The sequence below is a fragment of the Hipposideros armiger genome, unplaced genomic scaffold (assembly GCF_001890085.2).
Source record: "Hipposideros armiger isolate ML-2016 unplaced genomic scaffold, ASM189008v1 scaffold_173, whole genome shotgun sequence".
Taxonomy (NCBI): Eukaryota; Metazoa; Chordata; class Mammalia; order Chiroptera; family Hipposideridae; genus Hipposideros; species Hipposideros armiger.
In genome coordinates this window covers 2,484,176-2,506,273 of record NW_017731523.1, presented here as the reverse complement: position 1 = coordinate 2,506,273, position 22,098 = coordinate 2,484,176, and the positions used below count along the sequence as shown (strand labels likewise).

Genomic DNA, 22,098 nt, shown 5'->3' with positions numbered 1-22,098 from the left:
GAGTGTTCTTTTTATGGTTCCTTCAATAAATCTTAAGAATACACAAAGAAGAAAGAGGGTAGGATAATTTCGATTCCAGTTTTGTAAAAAAAATTTATTGCTTATGATATCATAATCATTGTATTATATTACAGGCACTATTAAAAAAAATTCATGTTCTCTCCTCAAGGGGAATAAATTCATGCATTACCTCTAACAAGAAACAGTATAAGTAGAAATTATATATACCAGTATAATAAAATACATCGAACCACACAGACTTAGGATAAAGCAAGTAGAAGTTATTAAACCAAGCACAATTTGTTGTGTGCAGTGTCTTAAATCTGATTTTACAAAGAGAATGTCCCCAAAGGGGAAAGGCTTATAAATAAAAACAGAATTTAGAAGCAGATGCCAGACTAAGACCTCTAAATTCTTTCCTTAGATCATGTGATACCATGAGAAGTCTATATATTTGAGAAGTCTATATATTTGGGTGGCATTTGTTTATTTCCTTGTAGAACTGTATTTACAAGATTGGGACATATGGGGTTCTGTCTTTAGTTTTGACTGAAGGTACGTATAAGAATCAGCCATATGGAAGCTATGACTGCATTTGTGCATTTTGTTTTTCAATACCCCTTCTATAAAGCTCTGAGTGAAGTCTTGCTTTTTATATTTTATGCCAACCAAAATTTTGGTCCCCTCGAGACCTAGCATTTCTGTTGTGATAAAACCACCAATTATGTTTTCCTTTTTTTGCCTCATTGCCAGGAACCTCAGAGTAACGCTCCTGTCCCTTATAATTAGCATATTTGCATTTTCTTTTCTTTAGTGTTTGATAGATCTGTTTTATGAAGTCATTGTTTATCTTTTTTGTTGTAAGCTGCCTCGGGTCCTTTTTGAAAAGAGGCTTGCATAGAAAAGCAAATGGAAAGGGCACGCTCTACCTCCATCCAGACAATGCATTGCTGCTATCTGGGTGTTGCCAGTAATGGCCCTAAGTATCTACGCAGCAGTACCGACGACTGCTGGCTGACTTTCCAAGATGCAGCAGCTGTCAAGTGCTCAGTGGGAGGAGCTGGAAGGAAAGGAGGCAGTAATGTCCTTACGGGCACTGCCAGGGTTTGGCTGTCTGCATGCATCTGTTTATGAACTTCCTGGCTCTATGAGTCCATTAGTTTATGAACTTCCTGGTCCCCTGAGCCTTTCAAGAATGTCTTGCCTGGGAAATGGTAGAGAAGGAGTCTCCGAAGGAAATGGATAAAGCAAAGGCTGACTGATTACAGGATGATTACCTACTCTCTCCACTAGGAGGAGGAAGGTTATATTGGAGCCTTCTTTCCTTTTTCGATGCACATGCTAAGTAAGAGACAGAAAAGAGGCCGTTTGCAAATAGAAGCACTGCAGCAAGGCATTTTTCTCTACCATGATCTAAGTGTGTTGGAAGTACACAGCAATACCCCATGTATACATTTATGGGCAATTATACAGGTTGTCAATGTGTGTCCTTCACCCAGGGGCACTGTCTTTCATTCAAATTGGACTTTAGTTTTAGTAAAGTAATTTTTTTCACAAAATACAAAATAATGTAATACATTGTCTTTATTGTCTGATATTACAGATTAGTTTTACACTTTCCTTTTTTACAGACCATGGGAATAAAGGGTAAAAATGTGTCCAGCATTTTGCAAACATTCTTTGTTACACACAAACACACACAATGAATAATAGGAAAGAGAATACAGAAGAATTAAAAGGTAGGTTGAAATTGGACAGGCTGTGGTTCTAATGAATCCATAGAAATAATGAGAAACTTTTTGATCATACTAGCAGGTGGGGTATATTGTCATACACAGTTTGGTACATGCACTTGAAATTAAAGTTGCTTTTATTTTGCTTCCATTTTATTATTGTTATTATTATTTTGAGTATGCTGCTCCCTCTGCTGGCTTCTAAACCTGACCACAGGGTTAGATATAGGGCTTCAGTTTTAGGCTGTAGTTGAGTCACAATGTCCCTATTTCTAGAGATATATGAGGACTTTGTGAACTCCCAGAACAGAAAGGTTCTTGGTGATAAGAGAAAGACTAAAAGTTACCTTTTCTTTTGAGATTATTGTCAACCAACGGTAGGGATTCTGCTTGGGAAGAACTACACAATGGGAAGTGACAGTTACTGAGTACAGTCTTTCTCTCATAAGATTGGGCACATTTTGATTAGCAGTGGGGAATTGGAGCTTAATAATTATACACTGAAAAGAGATGTAATTGGTTGATTTTTATAAAAAGAGGTTCCACACCTTTTCAGTATAATGGAAACTGAACTGGACATTCACAGTGTCAGGGGATGCCAAGGTTAGCTTCTGAGGCTGTGGGTTTTCCTAGTGTAACTTTAGGACTGTGGTGGGCATCTTTCCATTAAGAGAAGGGTCTGATCAACAACCTAGAAAAGCATGAAACTAGTTTGAAATGTAGACCCCTGGAGATCTAAAAAGCATCCAATAAATTACAATTTGTTCCCTCTTGTCAGAGATGTGATAGCTCTTCTTTTGATGCTGACAGTAGTAATAGTTATAAAAAATGCTAAATTTTATATATCTCAATTCAAGCACTACATTGAAAAGGAAGCAAATTAGTATGATTTTTTTTTCTCTTTCCAAACTGAAGCATGAACATACATTAGAGGCAAAAGCAATGAGAAAAACAGCAGGATGGCAGGCCCCTCCACTGTTAGTTAAGACCTGCAGTAGGGAACATAACTTACTCCCTGCTTCAGTTCTTCTTCCTACAGAAAGATTGAATTGATAATAGTTAGGTTACCCAGGGTTCCAATAAGAGCATGTTCCAATTCAGGGTAAAGGAATGCAAGGCGGGGAAACATCAACACAGCTTTGATGGCAGGTCAGGTCTCTTCTACCTCAGTGACTGCAGTTCTACGTCTTTTCAAGTATTTGAAACTATAGACCCATCTCTTTCCTCCCTGTGTTCAACCATCTTTCAACACAATTTCTCTGTCCTGGTCTTTGTACATCCTGATAAAACAGACTGCTCAGTTAGGCTAGGTTGATGCCAAGATGTCTGGTGGTAAATAGACTTCTATCCCAATGCTATGGCGATAGAATCTATGGGGATATAAGTAATTTTCAAAGCTTGCTGTCATTCAGTGAAGGGAAAGATGGGCTCGAACTTCTTCATTCGGTATGTTTGGAAAGGAAAGCAGAAAGATCTTTTCAGGATCATCACATGAGATCACAGGAGAAACAGCAACAGGTTATTAATTACCTAGTTCTGTCTTAATATATATAGTACAACAAAAACTGTATTCTATGCTTTACAATTCTACTCTGAAAAATAAATTTTCTTCAGAAAAGATAAAGCATTCCCAACACTGATGGCAGGCAAAGTCAACTAAGGAAAACACAAGTAAAGAAAACAAAAGAAAGAAGTGTTACAGTTCCAGCAGTGCCTGGGACATACTGGGTTTCAATACATATTTGTTAAATAAAAGGAAGGAAGGGAGGGACGGAGGAAAGGAAGGAAGGAAGGAAGGGAGGAAGGGAGGAAGGAAGGAGGAGAGAAAGGAGACAAGAAGGAGAAGGAGGAGGAAGGGGGCGGGGAGAGAGAGAGAGAGGAGGAACAATATAGGAACAATAAAGGGTGGTGTACCAGGGATGTGAGGGGTCCATGGACTGAAAGTCAGTACATCTTGTCTCACCAATAAGCTGCTCCAGGGACTGTGCCTTCATCATCTTATTAGAGGTTCTAGTTCCTGCCTCTAACATGTCACAGTTTCAGTCCATACTGCTTTATGTTTGTTTACATCAGGCAGGATGACCCACAGCACTGACACTTCTACTGGGCTGACTGTGGACATGTGGCCATAATTAGTCTATTTTTGACTTAAAATGTGATTTAGTGTATACTGAAGAAGGACATAAGGAGTTATGAAAGGAAGAATGCCAATCCACATGAGAATAATAGATTACAGCACTCCATAGAGGACTTCTATAGATCATCATGTTAAACACTCTATCTGAAGAAAAGTAAGGAGATACTTCCATTTACCCTTTGTGTTTGAGACCCATAGAAGTTGTGTGACTTACTGCTAAAGCCACACAGATAAGATAAAATATTTTACTGAAATTAATAAAGTCACAACTCGTAATGCAACCATTACCACCAAAGTTATTTAATGGCTCTATCTTCATTTTATGAATTAGACATTAGCCTCTGTTCAATTTAGTCAGAATGGCTGAAAGCTATTAAATGTAAAACATTTCTAAATAAATCCAGTTTTATTATTTTCGAGGACATATGAAACTGGAAATAAGCCAAGAAGTTTCCCATGAAGGTCTTCAGTAGTCTGGTTTCAGAAAATGGGTACGAATGAGTCCTATAATTGACTACTATCATTTGATGCATTGAAGAAAAGACCTTATATCTGAGTTTGAAACCACATTTTGGGGGAAATCACATATATTAATTATAAAAATCATTGCACATTATGTGCATATAATTTTTACAAATGCCATAGTTATAGGTCTAGAAAACATTTACTTATTTGAAACATCTTACCTTAAGTAGCTTCATGAGACCTTCTAACTGGACCATTAGCTCTCTCCGGCTCTCCTGGAGAGCAGACATTCTCTGTTCTAGCTCATCCTTGCGCTGTCTAAGAAAGAAGCAGTTGTCATCAGAAACAACATTCAACTCACTGAACTAATCACATTTCCCAGTCTTGTGAGGCTAGTGGGCCACCAGAAAAAGGGCATCTCTGAGTCACTGATATGGTTACTAGGCAGGGACATGTTGTCAAATGAATGAGCAATTCGAACTTGAGGTGTACATTTATTTGTTAGAAGTCATACTAAAATAGAATTGAAATCCTTTTAGACACTTCTCCCTTTCTACAGTGAATTAATCATTTAATGAAATCTTTTCTGAATGCTTACTATGTCATGGGACCTGTGCAGTGCCATTGGGTTTCCTTGAGCAACAAACATAAAACCAAACTGTCACTAAAAAAGGACAATCCCACAGATCTTCCAAACCCAAAGACCTTTTGTAAATCTCACAGAAAATACTGAATACCTTAGTATTTGATTGGATTTAGGAACGTACATTTTTCATCTCTTCCATCCTTCGTATACACTGCAGTGCATTTCAGAGGTGAAATATTAATGGTACATAGTTATTACAGTTAACCTAAATTTCCTGGTTTGGGTTTGGTTTAATAAACTGAAGTAAGAATAAAGGAATTCCTACATAATTGTTCTAACTGAAAATATTCTACAAGGTTTGTGTTTGTTTAATTTTGTAGAACTGTTAAACTGTCAGCAAGAAAGGAAACCATGAAGGACAATATATTGGGTTGTTGGAAAAGTCATGATGCATTTTTGCAATGAAAAACATACAAAAAATACATCATGACTTTTCTGACAACCCAATATATTCTATCACTGGTGATACTAAGAGGCATCAAAAATATTTTTAAAGGGGGAAAGAAATGAAACAATATGGAGAAGACTATTAATGGTTCACATTTCTGAAGTATATGTGTACTTTTCATATAAATTTCAAGTTTATTATCTCATGACCATTAGTGAAGAAGTAATACATACATTTTTTTCTTGCCCCAAAGTCTTCTGTTTGATTTTGAAATATTGGAAGTTATATTTTAAAAATGTGTGGATACGTTAACTATGAGTACATATGCATTAATGTATGAATGGATATGCCTAGTCTCAATGGCATAGACACAATATTAAGTGGACCTACATCAGGGACTCTGATGAAAAACTGACAATATACAAATATCACACTGAGTTGGGTCAATGGCTCATCCAATTAAAATATATTTTGTGGGAGGACAGGTTATACATATAAATGAGACATTTCTAATTTGTTTTCACATAGGCTTACTCTGCAATGAATGATGAATTTAAGATTTATAAACATATCACTACTCTTTTTGAATATACATATTTATATTTTTGGCTTTAATTACCACTTAAGGCTTACTCCCAGAGCAATCCTTCCTTTGATTTCCTTAATAATTGCCTCTTTTCTGAACCTGTAGACAAGCAATATCATAATTTTATAGACTTTAATGATATCTGATTTTAGTCTTTGTCTTCCTGGGCTATAGCATTCTGAATTTGAAAGTCTTGCCCATTCAAAAATATTCTTCAGTGACAAAACTATTAGCTGTCTTTTCTTTGACCTTGTCTGCCATAGTGTCCCACATATATCCAACAGTAGGGCTTGGTAAAAGGGCAAACAATCTTTCTGATTTATTTCTGGTTCTCTTCTAGAGACTGCTCTGTAATTTTTCACCTTTTGACCATTCGAGCACTTTGAGAAGAAGGTTGAAGCAAAATTCTAATATTGTAGGTAAGACATTCTAAGAAAGGCATCTAAAAACTATCAGAAAAAGTTAACTGGTATTAGTTTAGAATTAATAGACATTAAAAAAACTTATTTGTATATTTATCTTATAGTAATAATTATTCAAAATGTGACATTTACTCTTTCATGCATTTGATTGAATTCTATCTTTTTTTTAGAACACTCATTTGAAATGTCTTTATCTAATCTTCTCTGTAAGTGTTTACACCAGTGGTTACCAAATGTGGGTCTGATAACAATCTGTAGTGTAGCCTCTACTGTTCCAAAGAGAAATGAGGAAACAAGGAGTAAGCAGTGATTTCATTTTCATAGAGCTATATATATTAATCTCTAAAGGAACGTATTTTATTCTGATATTCTGTTGGATTATTTCTAGTTTTGAATGCATGTTAAAACCTATTTTCTTTTAGGACAATGTTGGAAAAACTGGCAAAATTTTAATACAAATTTTATATTGGATAGTAATAAATATCAGTATTAACTTTCCTGAATTTGATGATTCTACCATGGTTATATAAGAGAATAGCAGCTTTTTTTATTAGAAAATATACTCATAAGAACTTAGGGGCAAAGGATTATGATGTCTGCAACTTTCAAATGGCTCATCAAAAATGTATATGTAATATATATATTATATATGTAAATATATACATATATAACATATATAAGGGGATAGAGAAGGATGTGGCAAAAAGTTTGCAATCTCTAGGTGAAGCATAAAAGGAAATTCATTGCGATATTCTTACAACTCTTCTGTAGGCATAAAGTTTGTTCAAAATAAAATTTAAAACATATATATCATTCATGAAACTGTTATAACAACAGATGATGGTAGGTTTTAAAAAATGTCAGTATATGGTAACACAAAAAGTACTCAAGTTTATGTTGCTTCCCCAAATAATTAAAAAACTAAACTGGTCTATGAAATTCAAGTCTGGAAAGCATAGATTTGCATCAGAGAGTACAATTGGTAAAACAAAAAGAGTCACATTATATTAACAATTTATTGCAAAGAATAATTTTATATACATTGAAAAGAGTGCAATTTGGGGGGCATAGAATATGACGCTTATTTTTTAGGCAAGCGATAGACATGGAAAATGATACTTGTTTTTTCTTGAGATTTATAGTGTGAAGGTATTTGCATCATAGTTTTAAGAAATATTTTCTTCATTATAGAAGATGGTATTGTCTTTGCACAGTTTAACTGTCTTTTAATGGTTTTACAGTTTATCCATTCAAGCTATTCAGTACTTTTGTTTTAAGATACTGTAAATAAATAATGAGTAGCATACAGTTTGTGTCCTTCAGTGAGAAGAAAACAGACAGAAAAAAGTTCAAAACAACGATGGTGAGTATATAAAAAAAATAAAAACAAAGTGCTGTATGTGGTAACACTGAGAAGAAGGTGGCCACTTCTATATGGTTGTAGGAGGTCAGGGAAAGCTCACTAGTTCACTTTGCACAATTTCTCTCGGAAGCTACATCCAAAATGGGAAGGAAAGACCCTGAGGAACCATATGGAATGTGTCAGGCCTTTCTCTGCTTCATCGTGCCTCCTGATGGCCTGTACTCTTGAAATTATTAGTAAGGCTCAATACTGGGGTAAGATCTCTGGCTCACGTGAGTGTGACTTGACAATCTAATCCAGTGTGTTAGCTCAAAATGTAACTCGGATCCTTCAATGGCTTCCTGTTATAGGATTAATAGCAATATCTTCGTGGTCTGAAAGGCCACAGAATCATGGTCTATCTCGATCTACATCTTCAGCTCCATCTTTTACCCCTTCATTCACTGCATTTTAGATCTACGGACCTTGTAGTTTCTAAAAAAGTGCCAGCTTCATTTCTGCCATTTGGTCTTTGTACACATAGTCTCTGCCTTCCAGGAGGACCCTTTCTTCAGCTGTCTCAGCCCCTTCCTCCATCCTTAATCCCTATTCCCTATGCCCCGCCCTTCATATTTCAACTCAAACAATTCTTCCTCATGATAGCCTTTTCTGACTCTAGTGAAGGGCTGGTTTGATAATTTTTTTCAAAGGAAGAGTCCTTATAGCACTTATCTATCTTAGTTTATAATTATATTCTTATTTGTGTGATTATTTGATTTATGTCATTTTCCAACTAGACCACAAATTCTGTGAGACCAGGGAGTGTATCTTTTCCAACTCAACATAGTATTACAATTCTCAGAAAAGTTCTGGGCACACTGCATTTTAGAAATATTTGTTGAATGAATTAAATGAATATTAAAATGAAGAAAGATAATTCTGATAGCAGTGTAGATGCCCCAGAACCTGGGAATCAATTAAGTGCTCATTATAATAGTTCAGGCAGGAAATACGTAATTAAGACCTAAGAAAAGGACATGGAATCCACCTGTGCTACACATTGTGCAGGATATTGGTCAAATTATTAAACTTCTGGGAACCTCAGTTTCTGTATCTATAAAAAGAGTATAATAGCATCCATCTCCCAGGTTTGTTATAGCAATTATATGGGACAAGGTGTGTAGAGCTCAGTGCATAGGAAGTGTCAGGGTAGCCCACAGACATGCCTATCATATAATCCCAGTCAGTAGCCAGATCGGGGTTGCAAAGCTGCTTTCAACTTCCTTGTGGCTAAAGTGAAAAGGAAAATATGATCATTTAGAAAGGTCATAATGCTCTTAAGATAAAAATAAACTATGGGTTCATAAAAAGCAAAGCTCTGCATCCTTCTCCCTTTTCCTGTCCTTGAGCTAAAAGAAATTCCTTCTTTTGGTTTCTCAACAAGAGGCCCTGGGAAGGGTGTAATGGAAGGAGAAGACTTCTTTCTTGCTCTCTCTTTCTTTCCCTTTCTTTCTTTCTTTTTTATTTACTATCTTTGTTTTTCCTTTTTTTTTTGTCCATATGCACACATTCTCGTGCATATACCAGATGAACTCATTTTATCCTCTAACAAATGTTGATGTCTCTCTTTACCCCCGTGCAGTACAGTGCTGCTCACTCAAATCATTATTTGGCACTTTCCACGTGCACGACACACGGGTGGATGATTCCAGAGCATCTGGACTTTTCGAAACAGCTGGGTGATGTTCAGTGTCATATTTTTCATGCAGATGTGGAGTATCTTATAAACAAACCATGTACTTATGTTGAAAAGTCCTAGGGTTTCTGAGTCATGAAAAATAGCTGTCTCCTCCTATAACCTGATGATTTTTGAAGCTAAATAGTTGCAGGAGGAATATTTTGAATGGACATGATTTCTGGGTTTGTTTGTTTGTTTGTTTGCAATCATTCAAATTGTCAAATATATTGGCATATATATCTTTTAGCTAAAGTTTGCATAAAATATATATTTTAATCAATTATAAACATCTTTTTTGTGTTACATTTCTTTTTCTTTTCTTTTTTTTCTCTCCCAACTTCTATTTTTTTTTTTATTAGTTTCAGGTAAGACTTCTTTCAAAGCTACAATAAGGTGTTCCTTGGCTGTTTCATATGGCGATTCCTCAATGTGAACTAAGGCCAAAGTAACTGTACAAGAGGCCATGTTTTGGAGTCCTTTCAAATGTATGAAATGACTAAAGAATCAAATTTGGAACACCCAGAGCTGGGTTTCTTAACCTGGGATGTCAGGGTATCTGTGAAATCCACAAATTGTGAAAGTGCTTAGCACAGAATAAGTGGTTTGTAAGTATCTAGCGAAATACCCTTAAAGGGAGGGTATTTTTCTTCCAGGCAGAAAAAATGTGTAGAGTAAGGAGGCAGGCAAGCAAATCATCTCGAATTTAGGTGTCTCAGCCTCAGGCCTTAAGCCTCAGGTTGGGCCACCAGCTGACAGTGAAGACCCAAAATATATAAATTCCTGCAAAACCAGACTCCTTAGTGTAGCTTTGGGTTCAGCTGGGCCATGGGAATGCCCACAATTCAGGGCCAGAAGATGATTAGAATTATCAGTCTGTTCCAAGACAGCAACGTCAAGGAGAGAAGAAATAGCAGTATGAAAACTAATCATCAGTGACCCAGGCACGTCAAGATCTCTTCCCAGACTGTATTATCCAAATGGAGCCAAATACTTTGTAAAGCAAATGCTAACTGGTGGGCACTGGTGAAAATACTTACGAAAAATTCCTAGTCATCATTCCTCCACTAGAGAATGGGATGACCAGTGGGAGAGGTATTAATATAAAGAACATTTCAGGCAGAGACAAGGTAGTCTGATGTGTAGTTGAATGACTACTGTTTCCAAGTTGGTTTATTCAGTTATATTTCTATATATATTAGACTTAATTTTCAACTTGTGAGCTTGAAGGGACTACATAATCCTATTTGGTGAAAGATACTTTCAAGCAGTCATTTACTTTTACGTGCCTTTGAGGAGGAGGATGAACATGAAACATCACTTTTCCCTTCTTTTCATTTTCATCGCTTTTGGGTGATGGTATAGTAGAAGGTGCAAAGATTTCTAACACATCTCTCTGAAGGTAGGATCAGAAATCATATAGGTTGAAAAAGAAGAATTTCTTTTTCTTCTATTAAATTATTTTGTTATTCTAAAGTATGATGTGATCTTTTCACCTCAAGCAGCCCCCACCGGTTGCAGGCTCTGTAGATTTCCTTTCCATAACTCAAGCCTTTGGTGGGTTGGCCCCTCCAGCCAGGTGCATGGGCCTAAGGAGATTGGATCCCAGCTGAGAGCAGGCAAGGCCTATAGCCTAGGCCAGGTGTGCTGCAGCCAGGTGTGCTCAGAGGTTAACATATCTGAAGAACAGGGCTGGAATGGAACCCCCAGAAATGTCCATGACTACAATCAGTAGGGACTCGGTAAACTCCAAACATAGCCATACAGAACCTGCCTAGTTTAGTCTCTTTGTATGGAGAAAGTAAATGGCACTCTAATTCTGACAAGGGTTTCTGAGAAGAGGTATCTATATAGTCATGCCCCAGTTAACAATGGGGATGTGTGTGTTCTCAAAAATGTGTCATTAGGCAATTCTGTCATTGTGTGAATATCATAGACACATGCCTATATGGTGTAGCTTGCTACACACCTATTACTCCTAGGCTATGGATCTGTACAGCATGTCACTGTACAAAACAGGATTAAATCAAGCACAGTAGAAAATGAAACAATCAAGAGATGCAGTAAACATGAGATGTGTGAGGCTGCTGGTGTAATACGGCATACTGCTTTACAGCAAATTTTTTTATAAGTAGAAAAAGTACACTCTAAAATAATGATAAAAAGTATAGTATAGGAAATACACAAATGAGTGCTATAGTCATTTATTCTCATTATCAAACATTATGTTCTGTACATAATTGTATGTACTATACTTTTATATGACTAGCAGAGCAGTAGGTTTGCGTACACCAGCATCACCACAAACATGTGAGGAATGCATTGTCCTATGACATTATGATGACTACGACATCACTAGGCAATAGGAATTTTTTTTAGCTCCACGGAACCACTGTCGTATATGCGATCCATCCTCCACTGAAATGTTGTTATGCTGCCCATGACTGTTCTTAAGATGTATGCCTCAGAGTTAGATATACCTGAGTGTACTGGGTACCCAAACCAAAAGATGGGAAGGGTGCTATGCTTGCTAACTCCAAGTGCCTTGTGAAATATGAGGGAATGTCTTTGAATTTATGTTTGTTTTGTTTGCTACTCAAATAGGTTTGAGCATGTGCCATATTCACGGCATGGTGGGAAGCCAGTTTGACGTGGAGCCCATGGCATGACCTTCCTCTTGCGCGTGGGTGCAGGGGGAGCCGCTCCAGTCCTCATCTGTGTCCTGCTACCTTCTACCTTTCTGACTCTGAAAAGTGCACTGAAATTCAGGGGTTGAACCAGATAACCTTCCAAGGTCCTTCCCAACTCAAATATTTTATGATGACAGAGTAGATAACACCAGGTCTTTAAATTCATTTGCAGAACAAGAAGGTATGAAATCTAATTTTTAAGATCTATAAGTAAAGCTATTAGGGACTAAGATTTAGAGAAACTCAGACTCCCTTTTATGAGTTACACCAGTTTTATCTTTAACTTTTATGAGTTACAGATACATTTTTAAATGTAAAACCTATGATGTTCATTTATCTGTTTATGTGTTTTGTTGATCACTTGTATCATAAACATATTCTTGATGATGCAAATTAACTAAAAAGAGTTGAGTTGAATTTTTTCCAGTGAGAGATTTTGTTTCTGACCTAAAGAACTCTGTTTCCTTTTCTTTCTATCAAATGAAAGAATAAAATATAAATGGTCTCTCCTCCAAACCCTCACATCTCAGCAATTAGGTGTGTGCTGTTAAAAAAAAAAATCAGGAGCTGGCTAAGAACCGGTTTCTGACTGGACACTGTTAGATATTATTGAAGACCTCAAGCCTCTGTGTTCCCTGAGACACCATGGGCTCCCTCTCTTACCTGAGGAGCCGGAGCTCTGCCAGCAGAGTGGGGTTTTGCTGTGCCTTCTCTGGAGTGGGCTGAGAAGCTTGCTCATGCTCTAGCCGCAGCCTCTGAATCTCCTGTAAGATTTCTCTTAGGAGAGAGGAGGAAGATAAGAAACCAGGGTCAGTTAACTTCCAGGATATCCAGGATCTAACATCCGAGCAGATCAGAGCCACCAGAGCAAAGAAGGGATCATCCTATGTTTCTGAGCAGAACTGACCCTCACTAAACCAACAGTGTTTATAAGGCATTGGCTGTAGCTAGTTGGGTGCTGTGGTGAGAGGATTCTGACTTCATCTCCAGTACATATGACCCATGAGGATGCTGCAGTATGTCGTTGGAGCCTTCAAGCTGAGTGTTCTCACCAGGACCAACTAGTCTCTCTCTAGTAAGTAATATGATGCCGTGGTAACATGTTCAACTTTGAAAAGTGTACTGCTTAAGAGACAGAAATGTATCTTCCTATTATTTATGATCACAGCCTGACACCATAAAGGAACTGCAGCTACCAAGTAAGAGGTGCTTGGAGGGAAAATAAGGATAAATGGTGCTCATTTCACAAAACTAAATAACCCCATTCTCTCATCAGGAATGAAATTCCTCTCACTCAATTTATCTGAGAAGGCCACGGTTAGGCAAAATTCTTTGTCTTTTTTCTTAACATTTTCAGCCTTAAAAATGGATCTTCAATGAGAGGAGCCTTAGAAGAGAAGTGCTTTTAAAAGGATTCACTGTAATTGAGTCTGTGACCTAAGAGTGCTCTTGGTGTGACCTCTGTCAGGGATGAGGCACGTCAGTCTATTATAGACGTTGGGGTCTGGGCTGCCCTGCACTGAGGTGAACATTATGCTGGCCATCAAGGATAGGTGACCTGTGTAAGGCAAATTATCCCTAAGTGAGTTAGAAGCCATTAAGCAAGGTTACAAGTCATGTATTCCTTGGGGAGGGGTCAGTCTCCCATCCAACAAAATGCACAAGAGCCAATAAGACAGAACAAAGCACCAAGAATGGAAGGTGAACTTGGTGAGCAAGGGGGATAGTTTTCCACTTGAAAGGATAATTTACAACTGCCTGCTTCATATATACATCAGCATCAAGAAGCTAATTACCAGTCACTACATATCTCATGAGTGTAGTGAGAAGGTTGGTTTCAACCTTCAGTGGTTTCAACTTTTTTTTTTTTTAATTCCCCTTGGTATTCCATGGTGAAAACTTTTCTTTAAAAGAAACCTTCCATGGAAACCCTATATGACAAACAGTTAAGAGAGAGATGATCTGGTTAAAGATAGGGTGGGCCCCTGTGCTCCTAGCTGCCCCCCCCCAAAAAAAAGTCCCCATTTCCCATAGAGCTCAGTCTGAAAAATCAGTGTACTGGGACTTTGAAGATCTCCTCCAGGGCTAACATCTTGATATTCTATGACCCCCACTAGTGCTTCTTGTTGGTTCTAAGGAGAGAACCATGACAGAGCCATGTAGCTCAAGGAGCAAGCAGCTCTAATAAGAAAAAAATAATGGGAAGATATGTAACTAGCATTCAATGCTTAGTCTATATCCAGGAACTGTGCTGTCTTTAATCTTATTTTATTGAATCCTCATGCAATTCCATTATCTACAGGTACTACTATTATCTGTTTAATGAGTGAGAAAATCAAAGTCCAGCCCAGTTCAAGACTTGCCTAAGTTCAATAACATGTAAGTGGTAGAAGCAATTTGAACCCAGGCTTGTTAGCTCTAAAGCCCATATATATCAGACTCCCTCAGTCTTTGGTACTTGCTTTAACAGGTCAAGTGTAAGCAGGCTGTGATTCATACAGTGTAATTTGAAGAGTCCTGCTACTGCTAATACTAACCCCAAATGGCTCCTCTAAGGGTGCTATAGGAAGAATTATCTTCTAGAGATTTGTGGATGGAATGTCCATGAATTACCTAGGGTAGTGAGAAACTCTATCCTCTCCTGAAGCTCAGAGATCTGGCTATTGTGTTAATTATAGCCTTGGAGACCATGGGACCCCTGGGCTAAATTTCTATGGTACAGAAGTGTGACCTGGATAACCTTCCGGGACACAGTTCTGGGGTCTTTGGAGTGCACAGACCACTGGCTTAGAGAGTTCAGGATAGACTAGATGCTCATTAGCATGGGTGGGGAAATCTAGGGGCCATGAAAGAATTCAGGGACAAGACGGAGCTCTCTTTCTGTCCTCTCATTCCCATTTCTTTATTCTCTTGCTGGTCCTGAAAAGATACATTCAGGGAGTAGAATACAAAAACATCCTAGAAACAAGCAGGGACAGTGGCAGCATGGCACATCCAGGGCTACTAGGACCTTCGTGGTGCTTCCTGCCTATCCTGGAACCCCACATAGAGGCAGGTCTCCTTGGGGTATTTCCTTAAAGAAAGCACCAATTTCCCCTCAAGTATGCTCTCTCCGTGCTGAGTGGAAGCAGAGGCTTGAACGGGAAAACAAAGTGCTTTGGAGAGTTGAGAGACTAGGTTAACACTGCAACCAAGGTAAACTATGTGTGGGCTTGTGAGTTTTCACTTTAGTCTTTTTACTTTCTAAGAATCTGAAAATATACCAACCAAATTTGTTTCTTCCTTTTAATTTTTTCTGTAGAGCTTTAAAGAATACTTTGACCAAACCTGACATTCTCAGGTCAAACTCTACAGGTATGAAACAATTATGACAACATCCACCTTCACCAGTTTGATCTCAGAAATGACATCAGTGTTTAAGAATGGGTTTGACTGTTAAGTCATTTTGGTGGTATTCTAAGAAATAGAGAATGTAAAGTTGTTCCTATGTTGGGCTTTCTCAGCATTGAGTTTGAGATCTTACTCAGGTATTTATTATTTTCTCTCTATTTATTTACTGGCTTCTACAAGGTACCAGACATGGTTCTGGAACCCAGGGACCTTTTGGCATGGCCTCTGTTCTCAAAGAACTTCCATTTCAGTCAGGGAAGACAGACAATAAACAAACACATAATGCAACAAATGCATAAAGGAAACAAACACATAAATGCAAACATTTTAGATAGTGATAAGTCACACACACACACACACACACACACACACACACACAATCAGATGGGGCTGTAATACAGAGTGGTTCCTGGGGTAGGGGGTAGTGGGCAAGATAAGATAGGTGGTTTTTTGTGCTGAGAACTGAATGATGAGAAGGAGCCATCCATGCAGAGACCCCAAGGAAGAGCTTTCTAAGCAGAGAGGACAATTAATACAAAGGCTATAAAGAAAGAAAGGAGCAGGAGGAAGTGCAGTGAAGAAGGTGGGCTGGGGCTGGAAAGGTAAGGCAGGAAGAGGGTCAGGTAAGATTTTGTAAACGATGGTAAAAGGGATGGGTTTTAGTCAAAGTGTGATGGAAAGCCATCAGAGGATTTTGGACAGAAAATCACAGAGTATGATTTATGTTTTGTAAAATGACAGGTTGGATTGAGTGGTAATGGTGGAGATGAAGTGGACAATTTTGGGGATACGCTGTGGGGTAAACTATGACTTAATCTGTGTTGAATAATGAAAAGACCTGCTGATAGACTGGATGTGGAGATGTTTTGCCTGAACACCTGGGTGATGGTAGTATTAGCCCAATGCCTTTTTTAGCCTGCGGTCCTTGCAGGGACCTGCTCTGGAGAGCCTTCTGTTTGTCTCTTGGTGGCATAGATAATTTCCTCCTGTTACTCAGGAAAGCCCTTCTGCATGAGACAGCTCTTTAATGGAAATATGTGTGTCAGAGAAAGGTAAATGAGGCTATCTAGAGAGAAAGCACTAATTTCACGGACATCTCAGAACTATAAATGTTTTCTCATGAAGACCTAAAATCTAAAGACTAGCTCAGAAGCCAGCATCACTGGCTCCAGATGTCACCCTTTAAATATGCACATAAGGTGAAAAACCTGGATATTTTAAAGTATGACTATAGGTTATCAGTGAATGCACACTTTGATGGAAAAAGCCAACTCGTCTAAAAAGCCATACCTGTTCTTGTTTTCTAGTTCTGCGATCAGCTGCCTTTGCTGCTTATTTGCATCAATGGTGAAGGAGATGTCAGGAGCACTTCTCTGCTGAGTTGGCTGCTGTAAAACATGTGGTTTATGCTACTTAATATTGGGAATGGGAACCCACATGTGTTTGAGGAGACAGGAATAATGAGATATGCACACAAGAAATAAGAAACTATTTATCATAAAGTAAAAAAACCCAAATACATAAAATTAAATTGCCATGCTTCTCCTAAAGATCAACTTTTCTGTGTATCTGGAGCATATTTATGCGATGGAAAGCAGAACAGAATTCTTTGGCAGGCAAATACACAAAACACAGAAAAAAATTGTTTTTTAGCTTTCTGACTTGAAGTCTTTGGGGAGCTATTTCATTCTTGCCATGCTGTCTGTCCCCATTGCAACTATCCTCTCACTATAGGCGGGTATGAAAAATATTTCACTGTTGAGATAATGCCTTCTCTAGAATTACTGTTCAATTATTGTAATGAACAATTAAAAATTTCATAGTTTTAAAGTCATATGTAGTATGACTTTCTTCTTTTGGTCAACATTTCTTTATTGTTGTATTTATTTTTGTTTTTATATTTATTGTATTTATATTTATTGGTCAGCATTTCTTTATTTATTTATGTAATTTATTTTATATATATATATATTCTTTAATTTTATACCACATTACCTCATCATTCTTGTTCCTGCAACCAGCTTTAACAACTGGTATATGTGCAGTCATAGCTTTCTCCTTTCTTATATATATACACACACATACATAAAAATTAAGTCTTAACAAATTATATATAATATATAAATTAGTCCTTGATTAAATACACATACACATATATAAATATGGTATACGATTATATGTTTATATGCACAAATATACATGTATATACACATAATAACATACCATATTTATTTATATGTATATATATATATATATATGTGTGTGTGTGTGTGTGTGTGTGTGTGTGTGTGTAGGTTAATTTGTCATTGTTCTATAAAACAGGGTCAGATCATATATACTTCCCTGTGCCTTGCTTTTGAAAATGGAGCTTTGGGCTTACCAAAGACATGGAGAAACTGAGCCTGCTTTTTAATGTCCAGAAACATGATTGTAGGAAGTATTAAGTGTGGTAAAGTTCTGGCTTTCATAAAGCTCTTCTCTAATTTTTAATTAGCATTTCTTTTAAGAGAGAAATTATTTGTGTTGCTAAAAGAAGGTTGCGCTCCTATATTTTATATCCTAACTGACTGTCCATAGCTAAGTCTGGCATATGGCAGCTTTGACCTGTGACCCAGGTTTTTCTCCTGATTTCATTACATAATTTTCTCTTTCTTGTATATATTGGGTTGTTGGAAAAGTCATGACGCATTTTTTGCAACAAAAAACATAGAAAAAATACGTCATGACTTTTCCGACAACCCAATATTTTACATAGTGATAAAAATAGAAACCTATCTAAGCCAGCTGTGGATTTGAGTCATTGCTTTACTTTTTATATTAACTGATCAAAAATTATCCAGAGAAATCAGGTTTTAGGCTGGTTCAGCAAAGTAAAATAATATTTCAAGCTATGATTTATGCCGTACCAGAATGGTAGCTCAAAATGGGGAAAATGGAAGCAGTGGAAGGCCAGACCATTTTTAGGTCTCACAGACACAGTAGCAACTCTTGAGGTCTGCTGTTGTAGCACCAACTATAAGGATAACAATGAATATGATGATATTCTCTCACTCAAACTACTTACAGATGAAGTGGACTCTGCTGCCAGTCTTGCCGCATACCTGGCGATCAGCCTGTGTTCTTCATCAAGCCGGTTTGAACTCTCAAGCATACTATTGAACACAGAGCAAGGAGACTGTTAGAGAAAGATTGATGTATTCATCATACCACTTGGGGGGTTTGCTATTTCAGTTTTTCAATGCAAAAATTTGAAAGCTATACAAAACCCTGTTAGATTAATGATCCCAGACTTGGATTCATAACATGATTTAATATGTGGCCAGGAAGGTCATTCATAAATCCTGTCTTCGGTCAATTCAATTGTCTTACTAAGAAAGCTCCAAAGAAGAGTGACTTTTCTGATAAAAGAGTATTTTCTCTTTAATTTTATTGGCTTTAACATTTTTATTTCCTTATCACACAGGTAGCACATGTCCAAAATAGAAAATATGGAAGCTAGATTTAAAAACAAAATGAAACAAAATGAAACAAAACCAACTGTGGTCAGCCTGCAGTGATGACCACCTCCTCGTATTCACACTTGTCTGTAATCATCTCCCTTTAGCATGGGCTGGACTTACTGACTTTCTTTCTAATGAATAGAATATGGCAGAAGTAATGGATTGTCACTTCCAAGATTAGGTTATAAAAAGACCATGGCTTCCATTTGGGGCATGTTCTATCTCAAGCTCTTTTGGATTCCTTACTCTGTGGAAAGCTAGCTGCTATGTCATAAGGTGGCCTGTGGAAAGGCCCACGTGGTGAGGAAGTGGAGCCAGTTAGCACCTTTTGAATGAATCTACCTGAGCAGAGCCTTTGGATGAGATCACAGCCCCAGTCAACCGCTTGATGGCAATCTCATGAAACGCCTTGAGCCCCAGGCACTTAGCTAAACCAAACCTGGATTCCTGACCTACTGTGAAATAATAAATGTTTGTTGTTTTAAGCTGCTAAATTTTGGGGTAATTTGCTATGCAGCAATAGGTATCTATATAATACAATTCTTATCAATATTACTACCTAGATAACCTGCTATTTTATATTTACTTCCAGAGAAGTGGGATTACAGTAGTGACTTCTAATGACACTAATGGAAATTGTTTAGTGCCTCCTAGGCAACATTTTTTTTCTCATCATTTCGAAGGCATTCCCATCACCATTATCTCGGCTCCAGTCTATACTCTTCACATATGTAAACAATACCTATTCTTCCATGAATACTTCTACTCTAGATTTAGCCCTTTTCTCCTGGCTTGATAACTACCTAGAATATTCCTCAGCTTCTCCATTTACCAAGTCACGTCTCCATCCTCAGAAAAAGAGTCTTCTCTTTTTGTGCAAATGAGAGAATGCATAAAAAAAGCAACAAGCTAATATGATGCCCTAGAACACATTAAATCCTCAAAAATGTTAGTTAATATGATACTATTATTTTGCCTCTTAAGTAACCTGTTCACATTCACTAATGATTCTTGTCTCCTTCAAAATATCATCTGCCATCCAGCAACTATCTAGAGCAGGGCTTCTCAAACTTTAGTGTATACACATATCACGTAGGGATGTTGTGAAAATGCAGTTTCTGATGCTGTAGTGGTGGGGGTGGAATAGTTTGGGGGGGTAGGACCTGAGAATCTGCATTTCTAACAAGCTTCCGAGATACATTGATACTGCTGGTCCAAGGACAACAGTTTGAGTAGCCAGGATCTAAAAGATCTTGAAAATAAAATGGAAAATCTAAACACATGTAATGAACCTCAGTGTAAACCATATAAAATAGATAATTTTTCATGAGAATTTAACTGATATACATATAGTTTGTGTGATATTTCACAAACATTTCCTGTAACAGAAAATTCTAGAATTCCAGGCTAAAAAAAAAAATATATATATACATATATATATATATATATATATATATATGTATATATATATATGTGTGTGTATATATAGTTAATCCCTGTGGATTAAGATTTCAATCAGCATACAAAAGAGTAAGAAGATATTTTAATAGCAAAAAGAATTAGTTCTAGAAAATTGATGCTTCAAAGCATATGTTTGTCTTTATAATACAATATCTGTACTCTTCAGTGTTTAAAATAATTGAATTTCTTGTTGCAGGTTTAATAAGAAAAAGTTACACTGTCTTTGCTTTAAACATAAATCTAGTCTACAAAGAAGCAATTCGATTTTAGCATATTTATCATTTCTGGTTGGCGTATTAATGATTATAAGCCTAATTCAACACTATGTAGTCAATAGGGCCCATTGCTCCAAGCTTATGACAATAATTTTTGACTGCCTGAAAGTGATTTTGTCAAAAACATTTGTGAATATTTTGATAAATAAATAGTAATAAAAACCTTGATAAAAAAACTCATGATAAAGTGTCTTTTATCATGAATGACCAGCAAGTATAAATAATATGAGGTTACATTAAAAAAAGGCTTCTGGAAATGTAAGATGTAAAGTTATGGGATTCTGTCTAGTAAGCTATAACTCATGCTTCCATGCCTTTCCTCCACCCAGCACTGACTGAATGAGGGGTGGAGTGATATATTACCCTTTGTGCACACAAACGATTTATGAGTCCACATGTGCCATTTTAGTATGTTCAAATTACACAAGGGTGAATGAGGCATTTCTCTGATAAATTCCATTATTTCAAGACTTCAATTACAAACAGTGGAAAATGAATGGCCAATAATCCCTAAATCATTAAAGAAATACTGATTCTTTCTCTATCCCTGGATATTCATTTCAAGACTTTATAATCAGTAATCTTGCTACAAGACTATGATGAATTAAAGAGTGGCTGCTGTGTAGACTGCACTTTGAGTGGGAAGATCTATTATTTTGAAAGCTCTCCACTTTCTACCTTAAATACATGGCCACTGGCTCTTGCTAGTGATTTCAAAATGGCATTCTAGGAAACTCAAGTGAGCTCAGCTAAGCTGGGGCTTACTAAATTGTGATTTAACAAAGATTTCTGGGAACTCAGGGTTTCTTCACATTTTTTTTGGTTGCTGTTTCTTTGTAGGCCTTTTTTGATGTCTAGGGTGGGAAAGTTAACCAAATAATAATGTTATCCAAAAGCCACCAGAAACACTTCTATGTTCTCCCTTAATATTTTTCCCATTTGTTTAAATGGTGATAGGAATTTTATTACTAGAGATTAATTTTTAAGGTCATTAGGCCACAGGTACTAACTACTCTTCTATTAAAATGCAAATAGCTAATAGGAGGATTACTGCCTGAGAAGGCATTATTTGTTAACACTAAATGGAGGATTAATTTATGAGGTTGTATCATGTTTTTCAGTTGGTCGAGAGCAAAATGCTATGGGATAGATGGGCTGGCTGAATGGCGCATTGGTTAAGAGCTGGCTTGGGACGCCAGAGGCCTCGGTTCAGATCCCACATATGAGGGCCAGTGACACTGCCCTCTACAGCTAAGATGCTGAACAACAGCTCAGCCTGGAGCTGGGCTGCCATGAGTCGCCAGCATCAGGGTAAGCTGCAGCCCCTG

At 37.3% G+C, this 22,098-nt stretch overlaps 1 protein-coding gene across 39 annotated transcripts in view; it reads right to left on the bottom strand.

The window, feature by feature from the left end:
* Positions 1-22,098, bottom strand: part of DTNA (dystrobrevin alpha) — a 385,580-nt gene that overhangs the window by 22,203 nt on the left and 341,279 nt on the right. For 31 of the 39 annotated variants that reach the window (XM_019652072.1, XM_019652081.1, XM_019652079.1 and 28 more), the window contains 4 exons: positions 18,599-18,686; positions 16,825-16,922; positions 12,808-12,921; positions 4,557-4,653 (listed from right to left, as the gene is read on the bottom strand). In XM_019652072.1, the coding sequence (XP_019507617.1) occupies positions 4,557-4,653; positions 12,808-12,921; positions 16,825-16,922; positions 18,599-18,686 (397 nt within the window). The other 8 variants (XM_019652101.1, XM_019652103.1, XM_019652104.1 and 5 more) reach the window with 2 other exon arrangements.